The sequence below is a fragment of the Hippocampus bargibanti genome, linkage group LG10 (assembly GCF_051943395.1).
Source record: "Hippocampus bargibanti isolate YZ-2025 linkage group LG10, ASM5194339v1, whole genome shotgun sequence".
Taxonomy (NCBI): Eukaryota; Metazoa; Chordata; class Actinopteri; order Syngnathiformes; family Syngnathidae; genus Hippocampus; species Hippocampus bargibanti.
This window is the reverse complement of record NC_142743.1, coordinates 18,368,124-18,390,236: the sequence shown is the minus strand read 5'-3', so window position 1 is coordinate 18,390,236 and position 22,113 is coordinate 18,368,124. Positions and strand designations below refer to the sequence as shown.

General features: G+C 41.4%; 2 protein-coding genes across 4 annotated transcripts in view; both read right to left on the bottom strand.

The window, feature by feature from the left end:
- Positions 1-424: 424 nt before the first annotated feature.
- LOC148892761 (uncharacterized) lies at positions 425-4,587 on the bottom strand. 2 transcript variants are annotated; one of them, XM_089007143.1, is made up of 6 exons: positions 4,415-4,587; positions 4,074-4,343; positions 2,568-2,689; positions 844-972; positions 644-768; positions 425-555 (listed from the first exon to the last, which is right to left on the bottom strand). In XM_089007143.1, exons 1-6 carry the CDS (start codon positions 4,503-4,505, stop codon positions 486-488), a joined length of 807 nt encoding a protein of 268 aa, XP_088863269.1. In that variant the 5' UTR covers positions 4,506-4,587; the 3' UTR covers positions 425-485. The 2 variants fall into 2 exon arrangements, with proteins under 2 accessions (XP_088863269.1, XP_088863270.1); XM_089007144.1 differs by having other exon boundaries at positions 644-754; positions 4,415-4,582.
- Positions 4,588-10,610: 6,023 nt separating this feature from the next.
- Positions 10,611-22,113, bottom strand: part of grin2bb (glutamate receptor, ionotropic, N-methyl D-aspartate 2B, genome duplicate b) — a 103,766-nt gene continuing 92,263 nt past the window's right edge. For both annotated transcript variants that reach the window (XM_089006597.1, XM_089006598.1), the window contains exons 14-16: positions 21,258-21,445; positions 19,250-19,488; positions 10,611-16,254 (exon numbers count right to left, since the gene is read on the bottom strand). In XM_089006597.1, coding sequence (XP_088862723.1) covers positions 13,906-16,254; positions 19,250-19,488; positions 21,258-21,445 — 2,776 coding nt within the window. In that variant the 3' untranslated portion in view covers positions 10,611-13,905. The remainder of the gene's footprint in view (positions 16,255-19,249; positions 19,489-21,257; positions 21,446-22,113) is intronic.

The window sequence follows — 22,113 nt, the reverse complement described above, 5'->3', positions numbered from 1 at the left end:
GACACACCTTTCACACCTTAATAAGGCACCCTCCGTCGTTTGTACTCCCCCAAAGCAACATACAAGATACATGTTAAATTTCAAAAATCAGAGATTTTCGTACTCGCGACTCTGTGGTGCTAAATAATGTGAGTGTTACAAAAGTTTAAATTACAAGTAAATAAAACAAAAACATGTTTTCATTGTTTATTTATACATTCAAGTAGTATAAAAATGTGTGTGTTTTTTTTTTTTACATTTTTCTTTTGGTTCACCTTACAAATGAACTGTCTGGATTGTGTCAATAGTTACTTTATAAAGTGAGTATTGTGAATATCAAAATCGGGAGTCTCCCAACCAAATCGTCAGACTAAACATGTATGCAATCATGCTTGCCCCCCCCCCCAGATTGGCGTAACAGAAAAAAATGGCATATATCCATGAGTCTTTACAATACATAATTTATTTATGGGGTACAATGTCAGCCATGTTTGACACAGTGTTCTTTATGATTCAGAAATTCTCATAGACAGACTCAAATGCCCCTTCCTCGTGTTCTTGCTTGCGTTGTTCCCCCTGAGGAGAGATATTGAAATTTGTTTATTTCGTCATACATTTCTAAAGATGTGAAAAGGCAGCAAGAGTCCGAATCTACCCGACTGACCGGTTTCTGACTGGTTTTCGGCTTGAGAGCAGGCTTCCTCTGCTGTGACTCTGTGTTGACAGCCGATCGGTCAAGCACATCATAAATAGAATGTGGTCGTGGCTCGAGACTCTAAAACATATTTTCTTATCAGATGAAATAAGAAAAGGGAGAATGATAAAGAATGAACTGAATATGCTCCCACCCACGGGCATACTTACAGCATAGAGGGATGTGGAAGAAGCTATTATTACACCCGTGCTGTCATCGTCAAGCTTTTCTGCTTGCGTTCGTTCGTTGTTCTGCTTTCGGTCGGTGCTCGAATCGTCACACGTAGGGATTTGTTTTTTCTAAAGTTTGGAGTGGAGGCAAACAAAAAACAATACACTGTGGCAAGAAAACAAATAAAGAAATAATGCCGAACATTTGCAAAGTCATGTTGTCGACCTTTTTTTTTTAAAACGATGGCATGTTGACTAGTAGTACCCTTAGGTAATGGAGTCGAATCTAATTTCAAACGCTATTTGTAACTGCCGCCAATATTGTCATTGGTTGCCATGACAGCAAAAATATAATGTATTTGGGCTTGTTGGGTTGTAAAGGTGTTTAATGTTTCTATGTGAACCTTCATAATTATGTCTCAAAATCATCCTCAATACAGTGATACCTTGGCTTATGAACTTAATTGGTTCCCAGACAGAGTGTGTAAGGCGAAGTGTGTATCCCAAAAATTAATTTTCCATAGGAAACCATTAAAATGAGAATAATCCGTTCCCAGGTGCCCATAAAACATAATTTTCTACTTTCTAATTTTCTAAGCCTTGAGAGAACACAAAATATACCTTATTTTATTGTTCTATCTTTATTATAATTAAATAAGTAAACTGTACTGTAATAATAATGTCATTTTATTTACCTTTGTGATGGTCATTGATGGCTTGATGGAATGGCGTGGCCGGTTTCCTCAGCATTAAACACTTGATGAGGAACCGAGCCTTCTTCTTTCATCATCTTGAGGAATGATCCCTTGGAGGTGCTTTCTCTGCGATAATTTTACCTAGTTCCTCATCAATTGTGTTCTGTTTAGTTGGGTTGATAGCTTTTTGCATGAAGTGTACAGATGGCTTGTGCGGGTTTGTGGAGCCTGATTAATGGGATATTTTAACCTTGCAGTTTACACTCTGCCTTTGAATTATCAAAGTTGAAACTCTCTCGCTGTCGTTTGCCTGTCTCTTTAATGTTTAAACCACCTCCCCTCGTTGCTGCGTTCTTGACCAATCACGTGGCTTTAACCGACGACTGGGCGCGGGGAATAGAGGACAAAAACAGTCAGCTGCCATTTTGGCAGCTCCGTGTGTATCCCAAAAAAAAGTTTGTATGCCAAGGTAACATTTACATAAATTTAACGTTCGGAAACCAAAAAGTTCATAAGCCAAGGGGTTCGTAAACCGAGGTATCACTGTACTTTATTTAGAATATTTTGTCATGATCACTTCCGGTTCCGTGTCGTGTTTTGATGTGCAAGAGTAATCGCTTGGGAGAGAACGATTAAGCCTACAACGTCATTAAAGTTAGTCTAATGTCGGTTTATAAGGTGCACACGGTACGTTATTAATTTGCTTATTTACTGTATGTCTTGTCGAACATATCGTAGTAACGTTTATTGTTGTTTTAAATGTCTTTCAGCTTTTATGGTGTTCCATAATAAATGTTTTTGGGCATCAAAAGGGGTAGATTGGATTGGATTTGCCTTTATTAGTCTCACAGTGGAGAAATTTACATTTCACAGCAGCAAAGTGATGACTATCACACTATTATTCAACTTTGTTAAAGAGATTATAAGACAAACATCACTCATCTGAATATTTAAGAGAGCCCCGTTGTTGCAACATATTGTTAAAAATGAAACCTTGGAAACCGAGACTGCAGAGGAGGCCGAACTTACCCAAGTTCCTCTGAAGACATACACAGAGCTGAGCACACTAAAAACCAGCAATATGCCGCAGAGGACGGCCACCACGATGAAGTCGGTGTAGTCCACCCGAGCGAGATCTCTGTAGCCTTCATCTGGAAGAATACATCTTTCATGATATTATTTAAAAGCGAGATATACCGTAGGTGAATTATTTTGGATTGGACAGAAACAAAAGAAAACGTTCACCAATATTTGCTTTATTTTCCTCGTAATTTGAAATCATGGACACAATTATGGGCAAAGTGGTGCTGTAATATTCCTACTTTTAGACGCGTACCATCCCCGTCTTGGCCAGTGCTCATTTTGTGCCGACCCAAAGATTAAATAATCTTTTTGTTCTTACTTTTTATTCCTGCTTGATTTTTCTGTTAATAAATGACCGTAACATAGACAAATAAAGTTTTGGTCAATTTGATCATCAATGAAATAAGGGCCCCCTTCTGTCCCTTTATTAGTTCGAAGAGTGGTTTCAAATGCTGCAGTTACCTATTTTAGTTACATATAAGAATAATAATAATACATTTCGTTTACAAGCACCTTTCAAAACTATTAAGGTTACTTTACAGACACAGGATCAGTTTTTCTGTGGGTGAGCAGCAGCAGCCACATGCGCCAGCGTTCACTCAACGGGGAATAACTCAAATAGATCAAGTTACCTAGCTAGGTAATAGATAAGTAATAGCTAGCTAGCTAGCTAGACGGCTAATTGATAGCAAATAGATAGCTATCCAGGGAGCCAGCAACGGTGACAACGTTTAACCGGGAATAACTCAAATAGATCAAGTTAGCTAAAGTTAGCTAAAATTTGTACAGATGACGGCTGAAGAAACCTTCTCATCGATGGACCAGAGCTTACACAGACGTTAGCTAGCTAGATAATAGAAAACTAATAGCTAGCTGGCTGGCTAGTTAGACAGCTAATAGATAGCAAATAGATAGGAAATAGATAGCTAGATAGGTAGCCAGCAATGGTGGCCGCGTTCAACCGGGAATAACTCCAATAGATCAAGTTAGCTAGCTATCTAATAGAAAACGAATAGATAGCTAGCTAGTTACATGACAAATATTACAATTACTGACAGGATTCAGTCTGAGCATGACGCAGCATAGTTGTACACCACTAAAAGAAAACGACAACTGTAATCATAAAAACTTTCTGACGATAGCAACTCTTCGCCTGGAGAAGGTGTCGGTTGACCTAAAGGACAACCAACGCCTTACGGGGGTTCAGGCGTAATGTAGTTGCAACTTTGGGGTAATTTTAGAGTGTTCAATTAACCAACCATGCATATTTTTTGAATATAGGAAGAAACCAGAGGACCTGGAGAAAACCCACGCGAGCATCAAACATATCTGCCCTACAATTCTATTACGAATGCAATTTTTCCGAATAATGCGTTAGAAGAGTTACCGATTCAGCAGCAGCATCGTGTAAAAAAAGTGCCTTTCTCTGCACATTGGCTTGTCTGTACTCACCTTTCAGTCGAAGAAACCAGTACGCTTTGGCCACCTTATACTGGCAATGATATTCTCCAGAACTCATGAGCATTTTCAGTTGAATAATTCCCTTGTTGGTCACTGCATGGCCTTGAGTTGCAGGAACTTTGTGTTTAAAAATCATCTGCCTATAAGGGTCAAAACACGTCAAAATGTCTTGACTTTGGTTTGCCGGGATGTTCAGTTCATAACGAACGTGGAGATCTTCACCCGTGAAACCCACAAAGACAGTGTCCAAAAATAGTAATCCTGCGGGAACAAAGCAAAATGCAACATACATGTACGTTAATAGATATGATGGATATTTATGGGTGGCTTACTTGGCTCTCCAGTGCCAGCGCAGAAAGGAAGGAGCATTTCGAGAATCCAAATGAGGATGGGAAAGAATTGGCGATGTTGTCGTAATGCCATGTTTTTATAAGGTGTTCATTCTCCACGATGTATCCTCTCCTCTAACGGCTCTCAGTTACCCAGTGTCACTAAAGTGACAAGTGGGACTTCCCGTTTCTGGGAAGTGCACTTCCTCAAAATATTAAGTGGCTCTGTGTGAACTCACTGAGGACAGGAAGTAGACACGGCCCTCATCATGTACATCGTTTTTCAAGCATTTCACACCACAAAGGGGCAAGGAAGAAAAAAAAAACATTGGGAAGAAATGGCTCTGTTTTCATCCCCAAAGAAAATCTAGTATGAAGCAAAAAGGCTGCCTTTCCAGCAGCTCCTGTATTTTGTTTTTCTACTTCTTTCTTTCCTTTCCTCTTTCTTTCATAACTTTGCTGCTGTGAAATGTAAATGTCTCCACTGCGAGACTATTAAAGGACAACCGACGTCTCCAGACAAGTTGTGTCCATAATTTGTAAAATGGCTTCAAATGACTTCTACTGAGCGTATTTTACAAAGATTCCACCGCATATAGCTATATTTTACGTTTTAAGACTCGTGCTGAATATTCCGGAAGTCTTGTTTTTGAGTTGCTGACGAGTCCGTACGTGACGTCACTGAAGGAACGCCCCGGACCGAAAACAAAGGACACATTGTACCAGTCCTTCCATCACGTCAATGCTTGTTTGGTCTGAAAACCTCGTGTTGCGCCAGAAGAGGGCGTCCAAGCTCCATATAAGGAATTTATCAGCCTGTGGAAATGCAATACACTGTCATGTCTACAAGAGGTCGCCATTTTCTGCCTCTTTTCTGGGATGCTACATTGCAGTCCAGATGCCTCAAAATGACACGGAATAAATTATTTAATCGATTGCAAACATGTATGCTTTCCTCTTCAGAACTATTTGAATCATATTCATAGCTGGATGTGTAACAAGAAAGTATATTATCCGAATCTGAAGCCATTGTTTTGATTCTCCAGCAATGCAAGACGTCTTGGCGTGACGTCACGAACTGGGGGCGGGACTTTCTGAAATGCCCAATTCGCAGCTCAATTTTTTTGCAGATTTTGGACACTTTAAGTCATTTTTATTGGTGTTTTGCATTTGAATAAAAATATCATACTGAGTGTTTTGGGTATTTTAGATGCTATAAAACGTTTTTCTGATGTCAGTTAGGAAACCTAGAGCTCCTTGAGACACTTTATGCAAAAAGCTATCCATTCCATCAAGCCATCAACGACCATCACAAAGGTAAATAAAACAACTTTATTATACAGTACAGTTTATTTCTTTAATTACAATACAATACAATAGCATATTTATTAGACATAAAATAAGATATATTATGTGTAATTTTTAAGCTTATTTAGTAGAAATGTGTGTTTTATGGGGACCTCGGAACGGATTATTCTCATTTTTACTGGTTTCCTATGGGAAATTAATGTTTGGAAGACACACTTTTCGCCTTACACACACTTTATGGGAACCAATTAAGCTCATATGCTGAGGTATCACTGTACATGTCAAGGTGAATATGCACTACTCACCTCTGAGACGTGTGTGTGAATGTGTGTGTGTGTGTGTGTGTGTGTGTGTGTGTGTGTGTGTGTGTGTGTGTGTGTGTGTGTGTGTGTGTGTGTGTGTGTGTGAGCGTCTGTGAGGAATTCCACACAGGGTGAGAAATGGCCTGTCACTAATGCAGACCAGCTGTGAACTGGGGCAAGATTCCGTCACCGCAATCATTTTCTTTCTGTGGAAGCCCGTTCTTCCCTTTCGTCTTTTCTTTTCCTCCGTTGTGACACCGTGCAGCTCTGTTTTGGATAAAATTCCACTTTTCCTTTCTGTTAAATTTCTCTGTGGACGCGTACGTACGCGTAAGTGTGATCTCACCACGGTGATAACACACACATGCACACACATATCAAACACTGCTGGAACATCTGGATGGCAGTTAGAAATGAATTAGTCATGCAGTTTTATATTACGCATCAAGTGTGCAATATTACAAACACAATAGCGATCATATCTAAGCTTTCATTTCCACGGAAACGAGCCCTGGGCGAGGTTTTCGACAGAACACACTTTCATAGCCTGCTTTGTATACATTGCTCCTTCTTCTTTTACGCAGCTCTATATAATTTGAGTCCTGATAGATTTTTCTTAACTCATTCATTGCCATCCCATTTTTCTTGCAGGGGAGCTGATAAAGCGCTAGTAAGACCTCTGGTAATGTCTTTTCCCTTCCACGAGGGGGCAGCATTTACCTTTTCCCCCATGTTACCGCTTTGTTTCCAGCTTCAGCTGTTGTTAAAGCGCTATATAAACCAATATGTATGCATTGCACCCTCATTTCAAGCTCGTATAACTCCAGACCCATATAATTTAGGAATTAACTCTTTTTTTTCAGATGAAAGAAGAGAGTCGAAGGTTTCTTACGTTGCATTGAATGTTTATGTCGTCCTAAAACTAAATATTCTGTGGGTCGTGGAATTCGAGTGAAAATGACAAAAACCCTGGCACTGGAGTGGACACATTTTTGCACATTGTCTGGCAGTGAATGAGTTAAGCCTTTCACCTACGAGTACCTGAAAGTGCATTGGGATCCTCATTAATTTTTTTTTTGCAACAAATTGACAAAATAAAATTGAGTATATTCAACCTAGATTTTTGTCCGTGTCCTGTTTGATTGATTACTGAATAAAATCCAGATAAAATCTTATGTGCATGAATTGAACTTTTTCAAGTGGGGAATCGGCACATATTTACAATAACTTGATAAGTAATACTTAACTCATTCACTGCCATCCCCAAATTTGTTTGGGTTTTGTTTTTTCTTGCTTGGGTGCCAATAAAGCACTAGCCAGACCTCTGGTAATGTTTTTTTCCCCTTCCACAAGGGGACAGCATTTCTCTTTTTTCCAGATTAGCGCTTTGTTCCAGCTTCAGCTGTCTATAAAGCGCTATATAAACCAATGCTGATGAAACCGGACAGTTTTAAGGCTTAGAAAATTATGTTTTATGGGGACCTGGGAACGGATTATTATCATTTTAATGGTTTCCTAAGGGAAATTAATTTTTGGGATACACACTTTTCGCCTTACACACTGTCTGGGAACCAATTAAATTCATAAGCCAAGGTATCACTGTACTTATATAATCCTGTATGTATGTATGTTAACATTCCATACAAAATATAGCACAGAAGCAGCTTACTAACAAATTCACCTTATGAAAGACCGTTTGGAACATATCTCGCTCGTAAATTGGGGAGCGTCTGTATAAGATAGTAAATGTTATCGATTTTGAAAAGAAAGAGACAGAAAGGACAAACGGATCATCTGCCCTTTCTTTCTGCAGGGGGCGTCCTTTATCAGGAACCATCAACGATCCGTAGTGAGAAGTTATCATGCTGCATCAACGTATCACAGAGCTTTCCCATTGCCTAGCAACCATGGAACCGTTCTTCCATCACCATGGCCACCGCGAGAAGAGGCTTGGGGATAATCTGTCTTTGGGGCGTCAGAGCCTAACAGGTGTGGCGAGCTTGGCCCGTTCCAAAACAAGCGCATTGGCGAGGGCCAGACCCGAGAGGGTGAGTCGGCAACGGGTGAAGGTGTTGAATAACGTCGCGACGATAGTGCAGAGTGCACTGTGACGGCTCGTGGCCAAAAGTGAAAAAAGTTTGAAAATAAGTTCTTTTTTTAAAATATTTTATAATTTTAAAGTACCGTATTTTCCGGCGAATAACCCACACCTTAGTATCTTCTTCGCTCAGTTTAAAATAAATGAACAAATAAATCCAGATCGTTGCCGTTGCTATACCACCTTCTGCCACAAGGTGTCAGCAATCACTTGGCCATGATGAGACACAAGAAGCGACAACCACATTTGAAAAGACGACAGATTGCACTATACGAGTTATTTCAACGGCTTTGGACTAAGAGACTTGATTTTATATTGATACGAATTTTGTTCACGTGCAACCCCAAGGACAAGTTGTACATGAGTGTAACGTAGGAAATTAGCCAATGTGAAAAAGTGTAATTATTTAATAATTAAAAATATTTTTCTAACAGGCAACAGGCAAAATAATTCATTTCTCTACCACTAGAGGCCAGAAGTAACACATTGAACCTGTTCGACCACCTTTAGTGAATCTTTTCTCAGTATGTGCTGTGAGCTTTTTTTTGTGTGTGACGTCAAATATGCAGCTTGGCCCAATAAACGTTGGGAAACAGTGTTGTTTTGACCTATACTCAGCAAGTTACTATGATGAGTATTAATACACACACACACATTCGTTTCAATGGTTTTGTCAGGTCCAGATAACCCCAGATAAATGAATGAGGACCACCGTTGCTGATAAGTTTAGAGAAGAACTCGTGTTACATTTGAACACTAAATGTCACCCCATTTCCCACTTCTTTAAAAACAAAGCAATAAAAAGTGAACTTGAAACTGAAATAACAGCAGGATTGAGGTTTCTGAATGGCTACATTCAAAGTCCTCACCCCTGTCGTGAATTTGTTGAAAACATAGTTTTACTTTTTGTGGTATAAACTTTTTCCTCTCATTAACCACACACACACACACACACATAAACACAGTGAGTAAAAAGTGTGTGTATCCAAGTGAAATGAAAATACACACCCAAAAAAATCATTTTGGGTGAATTTGTGAGGACCTCTCTGAAACTTTAACAGATGCATATATAGACCCTCTCGAAGCCTTCAGAATGAAAAACTTGTGAGGACCGGTGAAAAGGTCACTACGTATGGTATAAAATGTTAGTGGTCCTCACAAGACAAGTCATACAAACACACACACACACGCAAACACACACAATTACAACTTTTTGTACAACTTTTGTGATGGCAATCCTTTGTCATTAAGCTCCAAATTTCCCGCTTGATGCCCATTCCTTCTTTCTGTGCTCTATTTCTTTTAAAATCTGCCCTTTTTACACCACAGATCCTCATGTATTAACCCATACATGATACACACAGCATTCTGGCACCCTCTCATCTTCCTCCTCTTCTCTCTCCCGTGCACGCTGACACACGTGGGCGTTAAGATCACGCTGTGCTTTCCATTTTGGTTTTGCTATTGTCAATGCATTGTTGCATCCGATCCAGTTAAGATGCTGTGGGAATACTGTTTAAATCTCTCTCTCTCTCTTTCTCCCCAACACCCTCCATCCTTTCCACTGCCATCTCTGGAAAAGAAGCCAGTTGCTAGGTAACAGTTAATTGTCAAGAAGTAGTTACATGTGTTGCAATGCACGACGAGCTTGTCGGCCTGATGATGTTGGGAGAGAACAAGTGAGCAGAATAAGATGCTGATGGAGAGAATGAAAAAAAAACAAGTTGGAAAGTGATGACAAGGGGATTAGCTCAGTGAGCGTTTTGTGCGCCAATAGATGTAAAGATCTGCCCACATAAGGAAGGCAGTGGTACATGTTAAAACCTGCTGCTTCTTTATATATCCCCTGTTGCTGGACAAGAATTTCAGAAGAAATCACATCTGAGGAATAAGGGGGTGTTGTTGGAGCGCTTTGAACGTCAGCATCGTTTCCCTCAATATGCGTATGTAGTCTTACAACAGCGTTGCAAATTCTGGGACCTACTGTATAACTTTGAGGTGGTAAAACCTTGATCGTTATTAATTTTAGATGAATTGAAAAAGCAAAAGAGATATGGATTGGATCCATAAAACAAACACACTGTAATGAGTAATTTCTCAGAGAATATAAGTCGTTTTGATCAGAATCAGAATCATCTTTATTGCCAAGTACAGGTCACATCCGACTTACGACCGAGTTCCATTACGACCAAACGGTCGTAAGTCAAAATGGTCGTAAGTCGAAATCCATTCAAAATGTTGAATAGAGACTCAAAGGCTAAACGACTCGCAACCACCCCCCCCCCCCCCCCCATTTTCTTTTTTTCCATGTTTGCAGTTTGTTTTTAAAGCGCTGCATAAACCAGTATGTATCTATTGCATTGTATTTTGGACAGCCACCCTCATTTCAAGATCATATAACTCCAGATGCATATAATTTAGGAATTAACTCTTTTTTTTCTGATGAAAAAAGAGAGTCTAATGTTTCTAACATTACATCAAATGTGTATGTAGTAATATTCTGTGGGTTCTGGAATTCGAGTGACAATAACAAAAAACCTGCCACTGGAGTAGGCACATTTTTACACATCTGTCAGTGAATGAGTTAAAAATAGGATTGATAAAGAAAGTTGAAATGAGATGAGAATCATGGATGAGATTTCATCTTTTTTATTTATTAATACTCAACACTTTTATTCCAAAGAGACAGAAGAATAATGTTTCTCAAAACTTATCCGTACATGGACTGTGTTTTTTAATCTCATTATTCAAATATTACTAAATATTCCATCAAATCCGAAATACTTTCTTCACACAATTGCATACAAAAAAGTGAAGGTGAACAAGATTTGGAGTCATATGTACAATTTTTCACAATCTGTACAGCTCTGGGATGATGTTTGATCGTCTGAGGCCCAAACGGAACAAAAGTGGAACGAAATTGTGCTTCATTCCCATGAATCGGTTGGTGCAGACGCTCTCCTCCATGTTAAAACAAAATGAGCAAACACGCACTTTCCGACACTCTAAACAACTGCACATTAACGTGTCCTGAAGTAGATACAAAAAGCAATTTGTAATGGGCACCTACGAATCACAGATTTATCCCAAATAGACCTTTTCCTCTGCCGTTTTGTACATATATTTCTTTTAAATATCAAAAATCCATGAGTGCCTCTATTTACATGGAATTGTATAGTACATAGAAAAGAAGTGTGTATTCCTCATTCAGACGCTCTCTCTCTCACACATATACACACACAAACACACACACACACAGAGGTAATCAATCTTACAAATTCAGGCACCTACGACAACAGAAATTATGTTTTGAAAAAGGAGAAAAAGAAGAAAAATATGAAAAAAGGCTTTTTCAATGACTGTAAACAAAACCTCCATCTTGTTTACAACATTTGGCCAACACAAGCACGAATTAGGTTTGATGATTGAAAGTCTCGCTGACTTGGTGGTATTCTTTTTCATTTTGGTGTGTTAGATTGGTGTTTTTTTCTTGCAAGGACAGGCACACGCGCACAACTTGCACTCACTAACACTGATCCAGTACCAATGACATTTGTAATAGGTAGGCTTTCAAAAAACACCCAGTTTGTTAGCCCCAAAAAGTTCACATTGTAAAAGTATAAAGAAAGAAAAGTGTCGACATGCAAACACTTATTATCATACATACTGACTTTCCAAGTGACTTGTATAAAGTTGTGTGGGCCATATTTAAAAATGGCCGGGGGGAAAAAATACCATTTTTGACTGTTTCAATTGGACCATCAGGTCGGAGAAGTAAAAAAAAAAATCGGAAGTGATGTCCCTCGAACAAAATTAAAGGACATTCCACATGGGGTAGGTGGAGGGAATAAACAGTGTGACCGTAAAAAATGAAGTCCCCTGATGTTGAATCATAAACTAGCAGATGGAGGAAGCTTTTATTTATCCAAATTCCTTTTGGGGATCTCAACTCAAATTACTTTTAACTCATTCACTAACATTCGGGAAATGAAAATATGACATAGAGCGTCACTCCCTAATTTGTTTTGTTTTCTCATGCTTGGGTGCTGATAAAGCACTGGACATGTTCTCGGGCAATTTTGTTCCAGCTTCAACTGTTGTTAAAGCGCTACATCAACCGATATGTATGTATTGCATTGTATTTTGGACAGCCCCCCTCATTTCAAACTGATATAACTCCAGACCCATATCATTTAGGAATTAACTCTTTTTTCTGATGAAAGAAGAGAGTCTAAGGTCTCTAACGCTGTATTGAATGTTTATGTAGTCCTAGAACTCAATACTCTGTGGGTCCTGGAATTTGAGGGACAATGACAAAAACCCTGGCACTGGAGTGGACACATTTTTGCACGTTTGGCAGCGAATGAGTTAAGAAGCACAAAAAGAAGACTTGTCGCTGCCATGTAATGACACGCGCAAACTCATTAATGCTAAGTGCTATTTGGTGAAACGTCATAAATCCAGTATGGTGCTGGTAATTTTGTAGATAAGAGTGGATCTGGGAGAGGGAAGGCTGCGCCATTGTGGGGGTGGTGATGACTGATTTAAATCATTGTCACTCTGCCACGTCCATATTCATGCTGCACACGTCAGTTCACTCAAATGTAAATACAATAGGCCTTGTTATGCATTAAATATAAAATCAAATTACATGTGGAGCTGCAAGCAGGTGATCAGTTATGCTAAAATTAATATAATGGGGATAGTATCATCAATCACAGTTTTTGTGTAGCAGAGAGGAATGTTTGTTTGTTTTTTTGGCTCATAAATCAATTTTGGAGGTTCAGTGTAAAAATGCTCTTTGCTGCAACATTTTTGTATCTGCCTTGAGAAACAACATGTGACATCTTAGTTTAACCACATCCCGGTCACTTTTTACACGTGACTCCGGTGATGGAAATTTCAGCATCGGCAGGAACCAATTGCCTATAGCTGAAACGTGAACATGAATCCTTTAAGGCACATCCAGCTCGAAATGTGAAACCCTTTTTTTGTCGCTGCTGAGCGGAAAGCAAGAAAGCGAAATAGAAGGAAGTGTGTCGGTGTGATGATGCTGTTGAAAAAAAAAGGAAGCCAAAAAGTACATTGTACTTAGCAAGTCATGCCTTTTGGTCACGTACACGTCACAATACTCAAAAGTCTTGAAAAGTAAATGAATCAAGAAATAAAATCTGAAGCAATAATTCATTGCAAAGAAGAATCCGAAACGATAGGAGCACCCGGAATATTCATAAGGGTCCACAATTCTCCTGTGACGTTGGGAAAGCAAAGAAACAATTAACATCATACAAACAGTACTTGAAGAAATAAAATTGAAAAGCCAACCGGTCATTTTGAGACAAATTTGTGGTATTCGGCAATAATATAAACACAAATGGTACAATTATTGTTCATTTACCCTGTTGGTTCAGCAGTGTTGATTTCTCATTCATGATTGTAAATACTGTAAAAAAAAAGTTTGGGAACAATGAGCTTATAAGGAGGGAAGCGTGTCCAATCCGACCGTCCGTCCGTCTGTCTGTCTTTCCCTACCTCCTTCCCAGCACCACAATCCTCCCTTGTTGCTTAAAACATGCGGTCCATGGGACTTGATCACAGTCTGGCTTTGAGCAGCAGTGGCGCATCGTCCGGAGGTTTGCGTTGAGGTGGCGCGAGAACGAAACCCACCACTTTCTCTTTGCACAAAGAGGCCATTGCACTGCGCTGTTGGTTTTGTTCCATTTTGTTGTTGTTGTTCTCCATTTTCCTCATTTGTCTTCATCCACTCGGTTGCTTCTCTTCTCTCCTTAGACGTCCGACTCTATGCTGGAGAGCTTTTCATAGACGTGTCCGTTACTTGCACCATTGAAGGGTCTTTGCCCCAAACCCAACGTGTCCCGGCTGCCGGGCATGAGCTTGTTGACCCCGAGGTGGTTGCTCATGGGACCGCCCGCCCCTCCTATGCACAGATCTTTGGGGAACCTGGGGGCCACATTGGAAATCACCCCGGCCGTGGCCGACGCAGGCAAATAAGAAGTTGCCCCCATGGAGCCCCGGATGTCCCCTCCTCCTCCTCGGTTGTTGTTGTTGAGTAGCTGCTGCTGCTGTTGCTGCGTCTGTGGCTTTTTGACGTAGTACGGTTTGGCACCGTGTAAAAGACACTGGTCATCGCCGAAGGTTGGGATGAAGGGGTTCTGGTTCACCTTATCTGGGTAGAGAGATTTAGACAAGGAGTAAGTCCCGGCGCCTCTGCCACCGCCGCCGCTCCCACCTCCCATCATAGCCCTGTCCCTGTCCCTCAGGTCTCGCTCACCCACGGACCGCCGGTGCAACCCACCTTCGCCTCCGCGAAACAAACTAAAGGAGGAGCCTCCTTTCGCCCGGTCTCCGCCTATTCCTCCACGCACCGGAGACTCTCTTTCCCCGGCGTACCTCTCAAACATCTGAGCGTACGGGCTGGGGCCCTCCATGTAGCGGTCTTTGTCTTTCAAGCTCACGCTGCGAGGCTGGGCGAAATGGCCGCTGAGGCCGCCGCCAGCCCCGCCCATATGACCCGACCCCTCTCTCTGCAGGTCTACAAATGTGTCATAAGAATGCTGCCTCCGTAAGACCCGCCCACCCGGCCCGAGCTTCCTGCTCTGAGTCGGCGTTTGGCCCACGTTGCTTTTCCCTGCAGCAAACACCACGTTGTTATCCTCGCTGATGTTGTAGAGGTTGCTCGGCTGAATCTTACACGAGTCGCAGCGCTTGCAGCTAGCGGAGCTGGGGCGAACGCCGCCCGCCCCAATTCCACTAGCTGGGCACGAGGCCCCTAGCCCTCCGCCGTGGTGACACACACTGTGGCAGTTACGACACTCCCAGTCCCCTCCGGCTATGCCGCCTCCTCCCAGTCCGGAAACGGCCTTCTCCCAGCAGGTGTGGGCCTGCTGGCCAGCCGACACCGAGCCCTGCTTCTTGCATTGACTTTTGAGAAAGTCCTCCACGGGAACTAAGCTTTTACAGATCCCACCACCGCTACCGACGCCCACGCCATTTCCTCCACTTCCACCCTCTTGCTCCCACTTGCCCTCCTTCGAGCGGAATTGTTCCGCGTAGAATTCCCTCAAGTTGTCTTTGTGGAAGAGGTAAGGTGAAGCGTTACCCCCTCCTCGCTTGCGCTCCAGGGGAGGTGACATGGTGCGGCGCGCCAGTGGCCCGTGAGAGAAGTGGTGGTGAACGGTGTGGTGGTGGGGTCTTCTTCGGAACCCGCTCAGCTCTATCTCGTCTTGCTCCCGCCTGCACTTGGCAGAGGCCGGCCTCTTTTTCAGGCTGTCCCTGTACTGCTTGTGCCGCTTGGCGTTGCCTTCCAGGTTGCCGTAGGTGACCGTGTGAGTGGAGATATCCGACACGTCCGAGCGGATGTTTGGGTCGTCGCCCCCTGAGCCTCCCCCGCCTCCGCCCCCTGCCCCACCTCCACCGCAGTACCTCTCGTGACCCCCGATGAGCCCCGTACTGGATGCGCCTCCTTTGAACGAAAACCTCCCGTACACGTTGCTTCCCTTGAACCCGACTGGATTAGAATCCGCGGACGGGTGGCCCGCAATCAGGTCAAACTTATTGGTATTCCGGTGAGTACTGGAGGGGCGGGGCTGGGTGGTGAAGATGGGTGCCACTCCTCCCCCTAAACTTTCGCAATCGAACATGCCCCCTTCCAATGAGCTATTACTGCCTAAGCTACGCGGCCTATTAGGTGGGGGGCCCGACATACCCAAAGCTGAGACCGGGTGGTGGTGCCGGTAATGGTCCTGGTACAAGTTGTTGTCCTTCAGGGGCAAATTTCCAAAAGTCCTCTCCACCTCGCTGATGTAGTCAGTGAACCTGTTGTCCTCTTGCATGTAGGGCGGCGCGGACTTGCAGTCCGCGGGGTGCCCGACGATGCTGCGGCGGTGCTCCCGAATGTCATAGACGGACGATTCACGGCCGCTGTGGTTGTACTCCAGAGCCGCGTGCGGAGAGCCATTAATGCCCGGCACTGCAGTCATGTCTTTGGCAGTGCGGAGCAACCTCAAAATGTTCGAGTGGGTATTGTTCATGTTCTTCTTGATGGATGAAGAAGGTGAGTCTATGGTTGATTTGTTTTCCTCAATTTGGACTCCGTGTATGCAGCTGTAGATACCCTGGAGCATGGGAATTGGAAATGAGCCGGCAGGTAAAGGGAAGCGGGAAGGGTAAGAGAGATGAAGTGGGAGGAGAAAGGAAGAAAAGTAAGAATGATATGGGCAGTTAAAAAAAAGAAGTCGAGTCCCCAAGACTTCATCATTTAGACGGGGATTAGTGAAAGTGCCTGTCAAGACCGGTTGGTTAAATCTTAATTCCAAAGAAGTGGCAGCACTTCAGTGTGAAGTCAAGTGTATGAGAACATTTGCAGCTCTACCGGCGCCATTTATGCACCAGTTTTTGTTTGTATTTTTTTACTTATGATTGACAATGGATAAAAGCAATGTGAATTTGGTCGCTTATTTTTGCATGTTTAGTATATTTTAGAGCAATTTTAAATGTATAATATGTCTTCTGGAAACGACAATGGTTTCCATCTACTCGTTGAAAACAAACCGATACCAAAGTGCTTAATTTGGGCATGGACAGCAACAGTATCACAAAACAAACATTTCTCCTCCAAAGTGTCCATTTGCTACACTATGACCATGACCTATTACAGTGCTACCTCTACTTATGAAATTAATTGGTTCCAGCAGACATTTCTGAACTAAAAACATTTTTAAAAGTAGAGATGCCTTTTCCATGTAAATACCCTAATCCGTTCCAATCCCCCCAAAATTCAAACATAAATGTTTCCCAAAGCAAAACAAAGCATCAAAATATTTCACAAATATGTTACAATTCGACCATTGAACAATAAATGGGAGTTGTGCAAAATGTAAACAAAGAATGGAGTAAAGAATAAAATTGATGGTCGTTTAACTTTTAACTGCCTCCAATCCCCTTGCAAGTTTTCTCTGAGAAGTGGTTTTTGCTTGGTGTTTCGTAAACAACTGGTCAAATGAAAAGGTTTCTTCAGCAGTCATCTGTACTTTACTTTGAAGGTGTTTGGCTCCTCATCCGGAAAGCTTTGTCAGCGAACGTCTGACACCTTCAAAGAAGTACAGATGACGGCTGAAGAAGCCTTTTCATTGATGGACCACTCCTGTACGACTGAAAGCTTACAAAGACGAACTGGTCCAATTGTGTTTCCTTTTGTTGGCTTTTAACAATCATTATTTTAACATCCAAGGCAAACATTAGCATAGTAAGCAAACAATTGTATTCCGTGAAACTATCGGAGCACCTGATGGTCCAAGGGGCAAACGACGAGGACTCCGCGTACACACCCAGCTATCGACACACGTTGACACATTCACTACAGGTCCCTTCTAGCCAATGGGATGCCAGGATGATCCTTGGATTATTGAATTGGATTAGCCTTTATTAGTCTTGTTTTTGACGCATGTAAAACAATCCGAATCTGTTCCACACGACAACTCCAAGTGACAAAAAATAAGACACAATAACAACACAAACAACAACAAAAGCAACGCTCATGAGAGTACTTGCTGACGGCTGCCTACTCGGGCGCCATCTTGGACTTCTTGGAAATAGCCAATGGGAGAATAGCACTATGTCTCTTTGGAGCTAGGATATAAAAATATATGTACTATATTTTCACCTTCCATAGCCTGAAATTTCTTTCGTAACTGGAGGTAAATTTTTTCTTCTGTAGGCGTTCCGCAACTTGAAAATTTCGCACAAAGAGACATTCAAAAGTAGAGGTACCACTGTATTCAGTCTCATACGATGTTTAAGAGTCACCATGAATGGTTTTGAATTAGTTACATCTGTGATATTGTCCCCTTCTGGTCTGGAATGCAAATTACACAATTTACTGAGACGTTTCTCTTCGTATCATTCATCAAAATTCACATTATTTGTTGTCTGCATGCAAAAACGTTTGTTTCTGATAGCCATGTCAGCTACTCGCTGTCAAATATGAGCGGCGAAAGGACGGCTAGCCACGAGACAGAACCAAACATGCTTTGTCAAAGGCATTTCAGCGTTTGCAAGGGAGTTCTTGTTGGCTATAAGATGTACAGTACAGTACAGTACAGTCGATATCAATCAGTGATAATTGACATCAGCACAGTTGTCTTTATTCTTCGTGTGTCTATTTTATATCTGTTTCTGGGTGCTTGGGTGTACGGCAGCTGCTCTAGTGGGAATGTTTGATCTGATGTCTACATCTAGAGTTAGTATGGCTGCTCTGAAATAACAGAATCGAGGTTACTAATACACCAGGGTTGTTTTCTGCCAACTCTTTGTCTTGTAACGCCATTTTTCATGTTTTATCATTTTCAACATTAAAAAAAGAGAAATCAATACGTGTAACGTTTTCGAAATGGTTAGCTGAGCCACTTAATATTAAATCCGATTGAGATCTTAGATAAAAGCCTCAGTGATGCACCACTTGAAAAATATCAAACTTTAAGAGCAATCAAGGCAGATTTGTGACTTCACACTTACGTGTGGCCACGAGACAAGACATTGTTCAATGGCAATTCTGACTTCTCGTGTCGTTATCAAGTTAGTGTCAGTAGGTGTTAAACAAAATGACAATAGAAACTATTTCAGCTTGCACACACACACACACAACATTGGTGTCCTTTTGTTTGACAAACAATAGCCGAGAGCATTCACGTGCAACAACCCTCGCTCTGAAAAGGTAACATTATGCTAATGAATTACCTCTCAAATTGCTATTTCTGGAGAAGGAAACAACCGGCAATAACACTAAGACACCTTGTTAAATGACCCGCCAAAGAAACACTGAAAAGTACTTTAAACTCTTCAGACAGACTTTTAGATCACAAGGTGCAAACATGCCTCAAAGCCAGTACATTTTGTTTCAACTTTTACTCAAGAAATAGTTCGCTCTGTTCTGACCAGAAAGACATGGACTTCATTTATGCTTATGAAGGTGATAATAAAACTACAATAGCAGACGATCTATGAAAATGTCCCCATCGTGAGACTATTAAAGGCTTTCTGATTCTATCTGTAACTCTCCAAAACAGACAAATATATGATGAGACATCCAAAATAATACACATGAACACTCACCCTGCTAATGGAGAAGGTGACCCCGGGCTTTCCGGAACACACGCCCATGAAGCAAAAGCGCAGTTGCCAGTAGAACAGATGTTCACAGATGAAGGTGATGAGCGACAGGACCATGGCGGCCGCGAGCATGTAGAAGACGCCGGCCATGTTGTCCACATCCAGTTGACTGCTCATCACCTCGTTCTTCTCATTGTGGCAGATACCTGTCAGCCATAATGCCTCGAACTCCTCCATGTCACCTGGAAGAAGCAGAGATGAGACATGTTCGCGGTTGGTGATATGAGGGTGTTTGCCTCTGGTGAGAGTTTGAGTAGGGGGTGGGAGGTGGAGGACATATTTTTTGGGTGGCTAGTTGTTGCCAAAAACAGCTCAGGTCTTATATATGGGGAACAAACGTCACGTTACATTATTTGAACGGAACCACCCCCCCCCCAGGAGATCATCCTCTTTACGGATTGCTTATGCAAGGCTGATCATTCTTTGTTAAGGGATAAAAAAAAAAACAATTGCCTACTGGGAGTTGACAGTCCACAGGGAGGAAATTTACATGGTCATGTGAGAAGTATTTCAACCCTAAAATGTGCCCGTCTTATTCCAATATCCCGAAGGGTTGCCAAAGGGGGAGGACATGTCCAGAGAGATTTGCTGGATTTGCCCCCATGGTTAGTTTTTCGTTGCGAGAGAGAGAGAGAGAGAGAGAGAGAGAGAGAGAGAGAGAGAGAGAGAGAGAGAGAGAGAGAGAGAGAGAGAGAGAGAGAGAGACTGAGAGATAAAGATAAAGAGAGAGAGAGAGAGAGAGAGAGTAGTGAATATTGTACCTCAATGGATTGGATTGAATTGGATGAACGTTTATTCGACTTGCAGTGGAGAAATTTACATTACACAGCAGCAAAGTTATAAAAGGAAGAGGAAAGGAAAAAAGAAGTAGAAAAACAAAATACAAGAGCTGCCAGAAAGGCAGCCACTCTTGCTATGCCATTTTGAAGTCAAAAGAACAAAAAAAAACTAAATAACATGACAACACAAAGACACAGTCATTCATTCTTCAGCACTTGTACCCTTTTTGTGACATGAATCAGTTCTAGATGAAAGAGGAGAGGATCAAAATGTCTTTTTCAGCAGTGGATCAGGGACGTCACAGTGGAATGTGCACGTCTACTACAAGCTAAATGTTGAAATAATAATAATAATAATAATAATACATTTCATTTCTAATCGCCTTTTGAAATTCTCAAGGTCACTTTACAGTCACAGGTTTTTCTGTGGGTGAGCAGCGGCAGTCACACGCACCAGCGTTCACTCAACCCGGAAGTACTCAAATAGATAGAAAGCTAGCTAAAAGATAGATCATAGCTAGCTAGCTAATAGATAGCTAGATAGCAAATAGATAGCAAATAGCTAGCTAGATAGCCAGCTATATAGCTAGACAGATAGCCAGCGAGATCGTGGATGTCAATCTCAAATTTACAGAGGGCCAGAAATTAAAAAAAGAATATATGTATGGGGCCAGACCATTTTCTTTGTTATTAATCTGTTTATGTTTTTCTTATCTTTAAGATACAGTAAACTACTGTATTAACCATCCTACTATATTACAATAGATTTTTTTTGCTTAAATACTGAAACCAGAACAGGTTTAAGGAAATAATAATAATAATAATAATAATAATAATAATAATAATAATAATGCACATGTTGCTCAATCAAAGCGTTGGAGTTCGATGACCGGCATAAATCCTGCATGATGCTTCTCAACATGCCATTGCAACTACAGTAAAGTCTCGTTATATCGATATCGGATATATCGATAGTCCCGGTTATATCGATACTATTTCTATGCACACACGGAGAAAATTACATGACAACAGGGTCGGATATATCGATAGTCCCGGTTATATCGATATTTTTTCGGACTCCCTTGAATATCGATATAACGAGACTTTACTGTACAAATATAATGCACTGCGCAGTGAAAGGAGTAACAGCATATCGGTATGTAGGGCCTCACCGTCTCCGAACAGCATGAGGATGGCGAGGTCCACAGCACGCTTCCAACCCGAGTCTTTCTGGATGGCGATGCCGTAACCGGTTGAGGCAAAGACCTTTCCGCTGCCGATAGTGACCAACTTGCAGCCCTCATCCCTTCCGGCCATGTAGTTAAGCACTGCAGCGTCATAGATGAAGGCGTCCAGTTTGCTGCAGAGAACAACAGAAAAGTCATTCATTCATGCATTCATTCATTCATCTCTTCATGTATTTATGTTTTTTATTTCTTTGTTCATTCATTCATTCATGTATCGATGAGAAAGTTTCTTCAGCTGTCATCTGTACTTTTTTGAAGGTGTCGGACGTTTCGCCTCCTATCCGAGAGGCTTCGTCAGCGAACTGTTGGATAGGAGGCGAAACGTCCGACACCTTCAAAAAAAGTACAGATGACGGCTGAAGAAACCTTCTCATCCATGGACCACTCCTGTACGACTGAGAGCTTACACAGACGTATTCATTCATGTAGTATTTATTTGCTTATTTACTTATTTGTTTATTAATATATTCATTCATTTGTCTTTATTTGTTTGTTCATTCAGTCATTAATTCATTCATTCATCGATGTAGTATTTAAGTATTTGTTTCTTAACCTATTCATTCATTTTTGTTTGTTTTATTTGTTTATCTATTTGTTCATTTATTCACTCATCCGTTTATTTATTTATTTATTTATGTAATTATTTATTTATTTATTAATATATTCCTTCATTCATCTGTTTTATTTGTGTTTTTTCATCTGTTCGTTCATTCATTCATTTGTTTATTTATTTAGCTCTATTTATTTAGTTTGTCTGTCTATTTATTTATGTATATATTTA

Bases quoted from the DNA above. Each gene is read 5' to 3' on its own strand.
- LOC148892761 (XM_089007143.1), bottom strand. From the start codon at position 4,505: ATGGCATTACGACAACATCGCCAATTCTTTCCCATCCTCATTTGGATT. The intron at 973-2,567 runs GTAAGTTCGGCC...TCCAAACTTTAG, and splicing joins ATGTCTTCAGAGGAACTTGG to AAAAAACAAATCCCTACGTG. The intron at 556-643 runs GTCAGTCGGGTA...ATCTCTCCTCAG, and splicing joins CGAAAACCAGTCAGAAACCG to GGGGAACAACGCAAGCAAGA.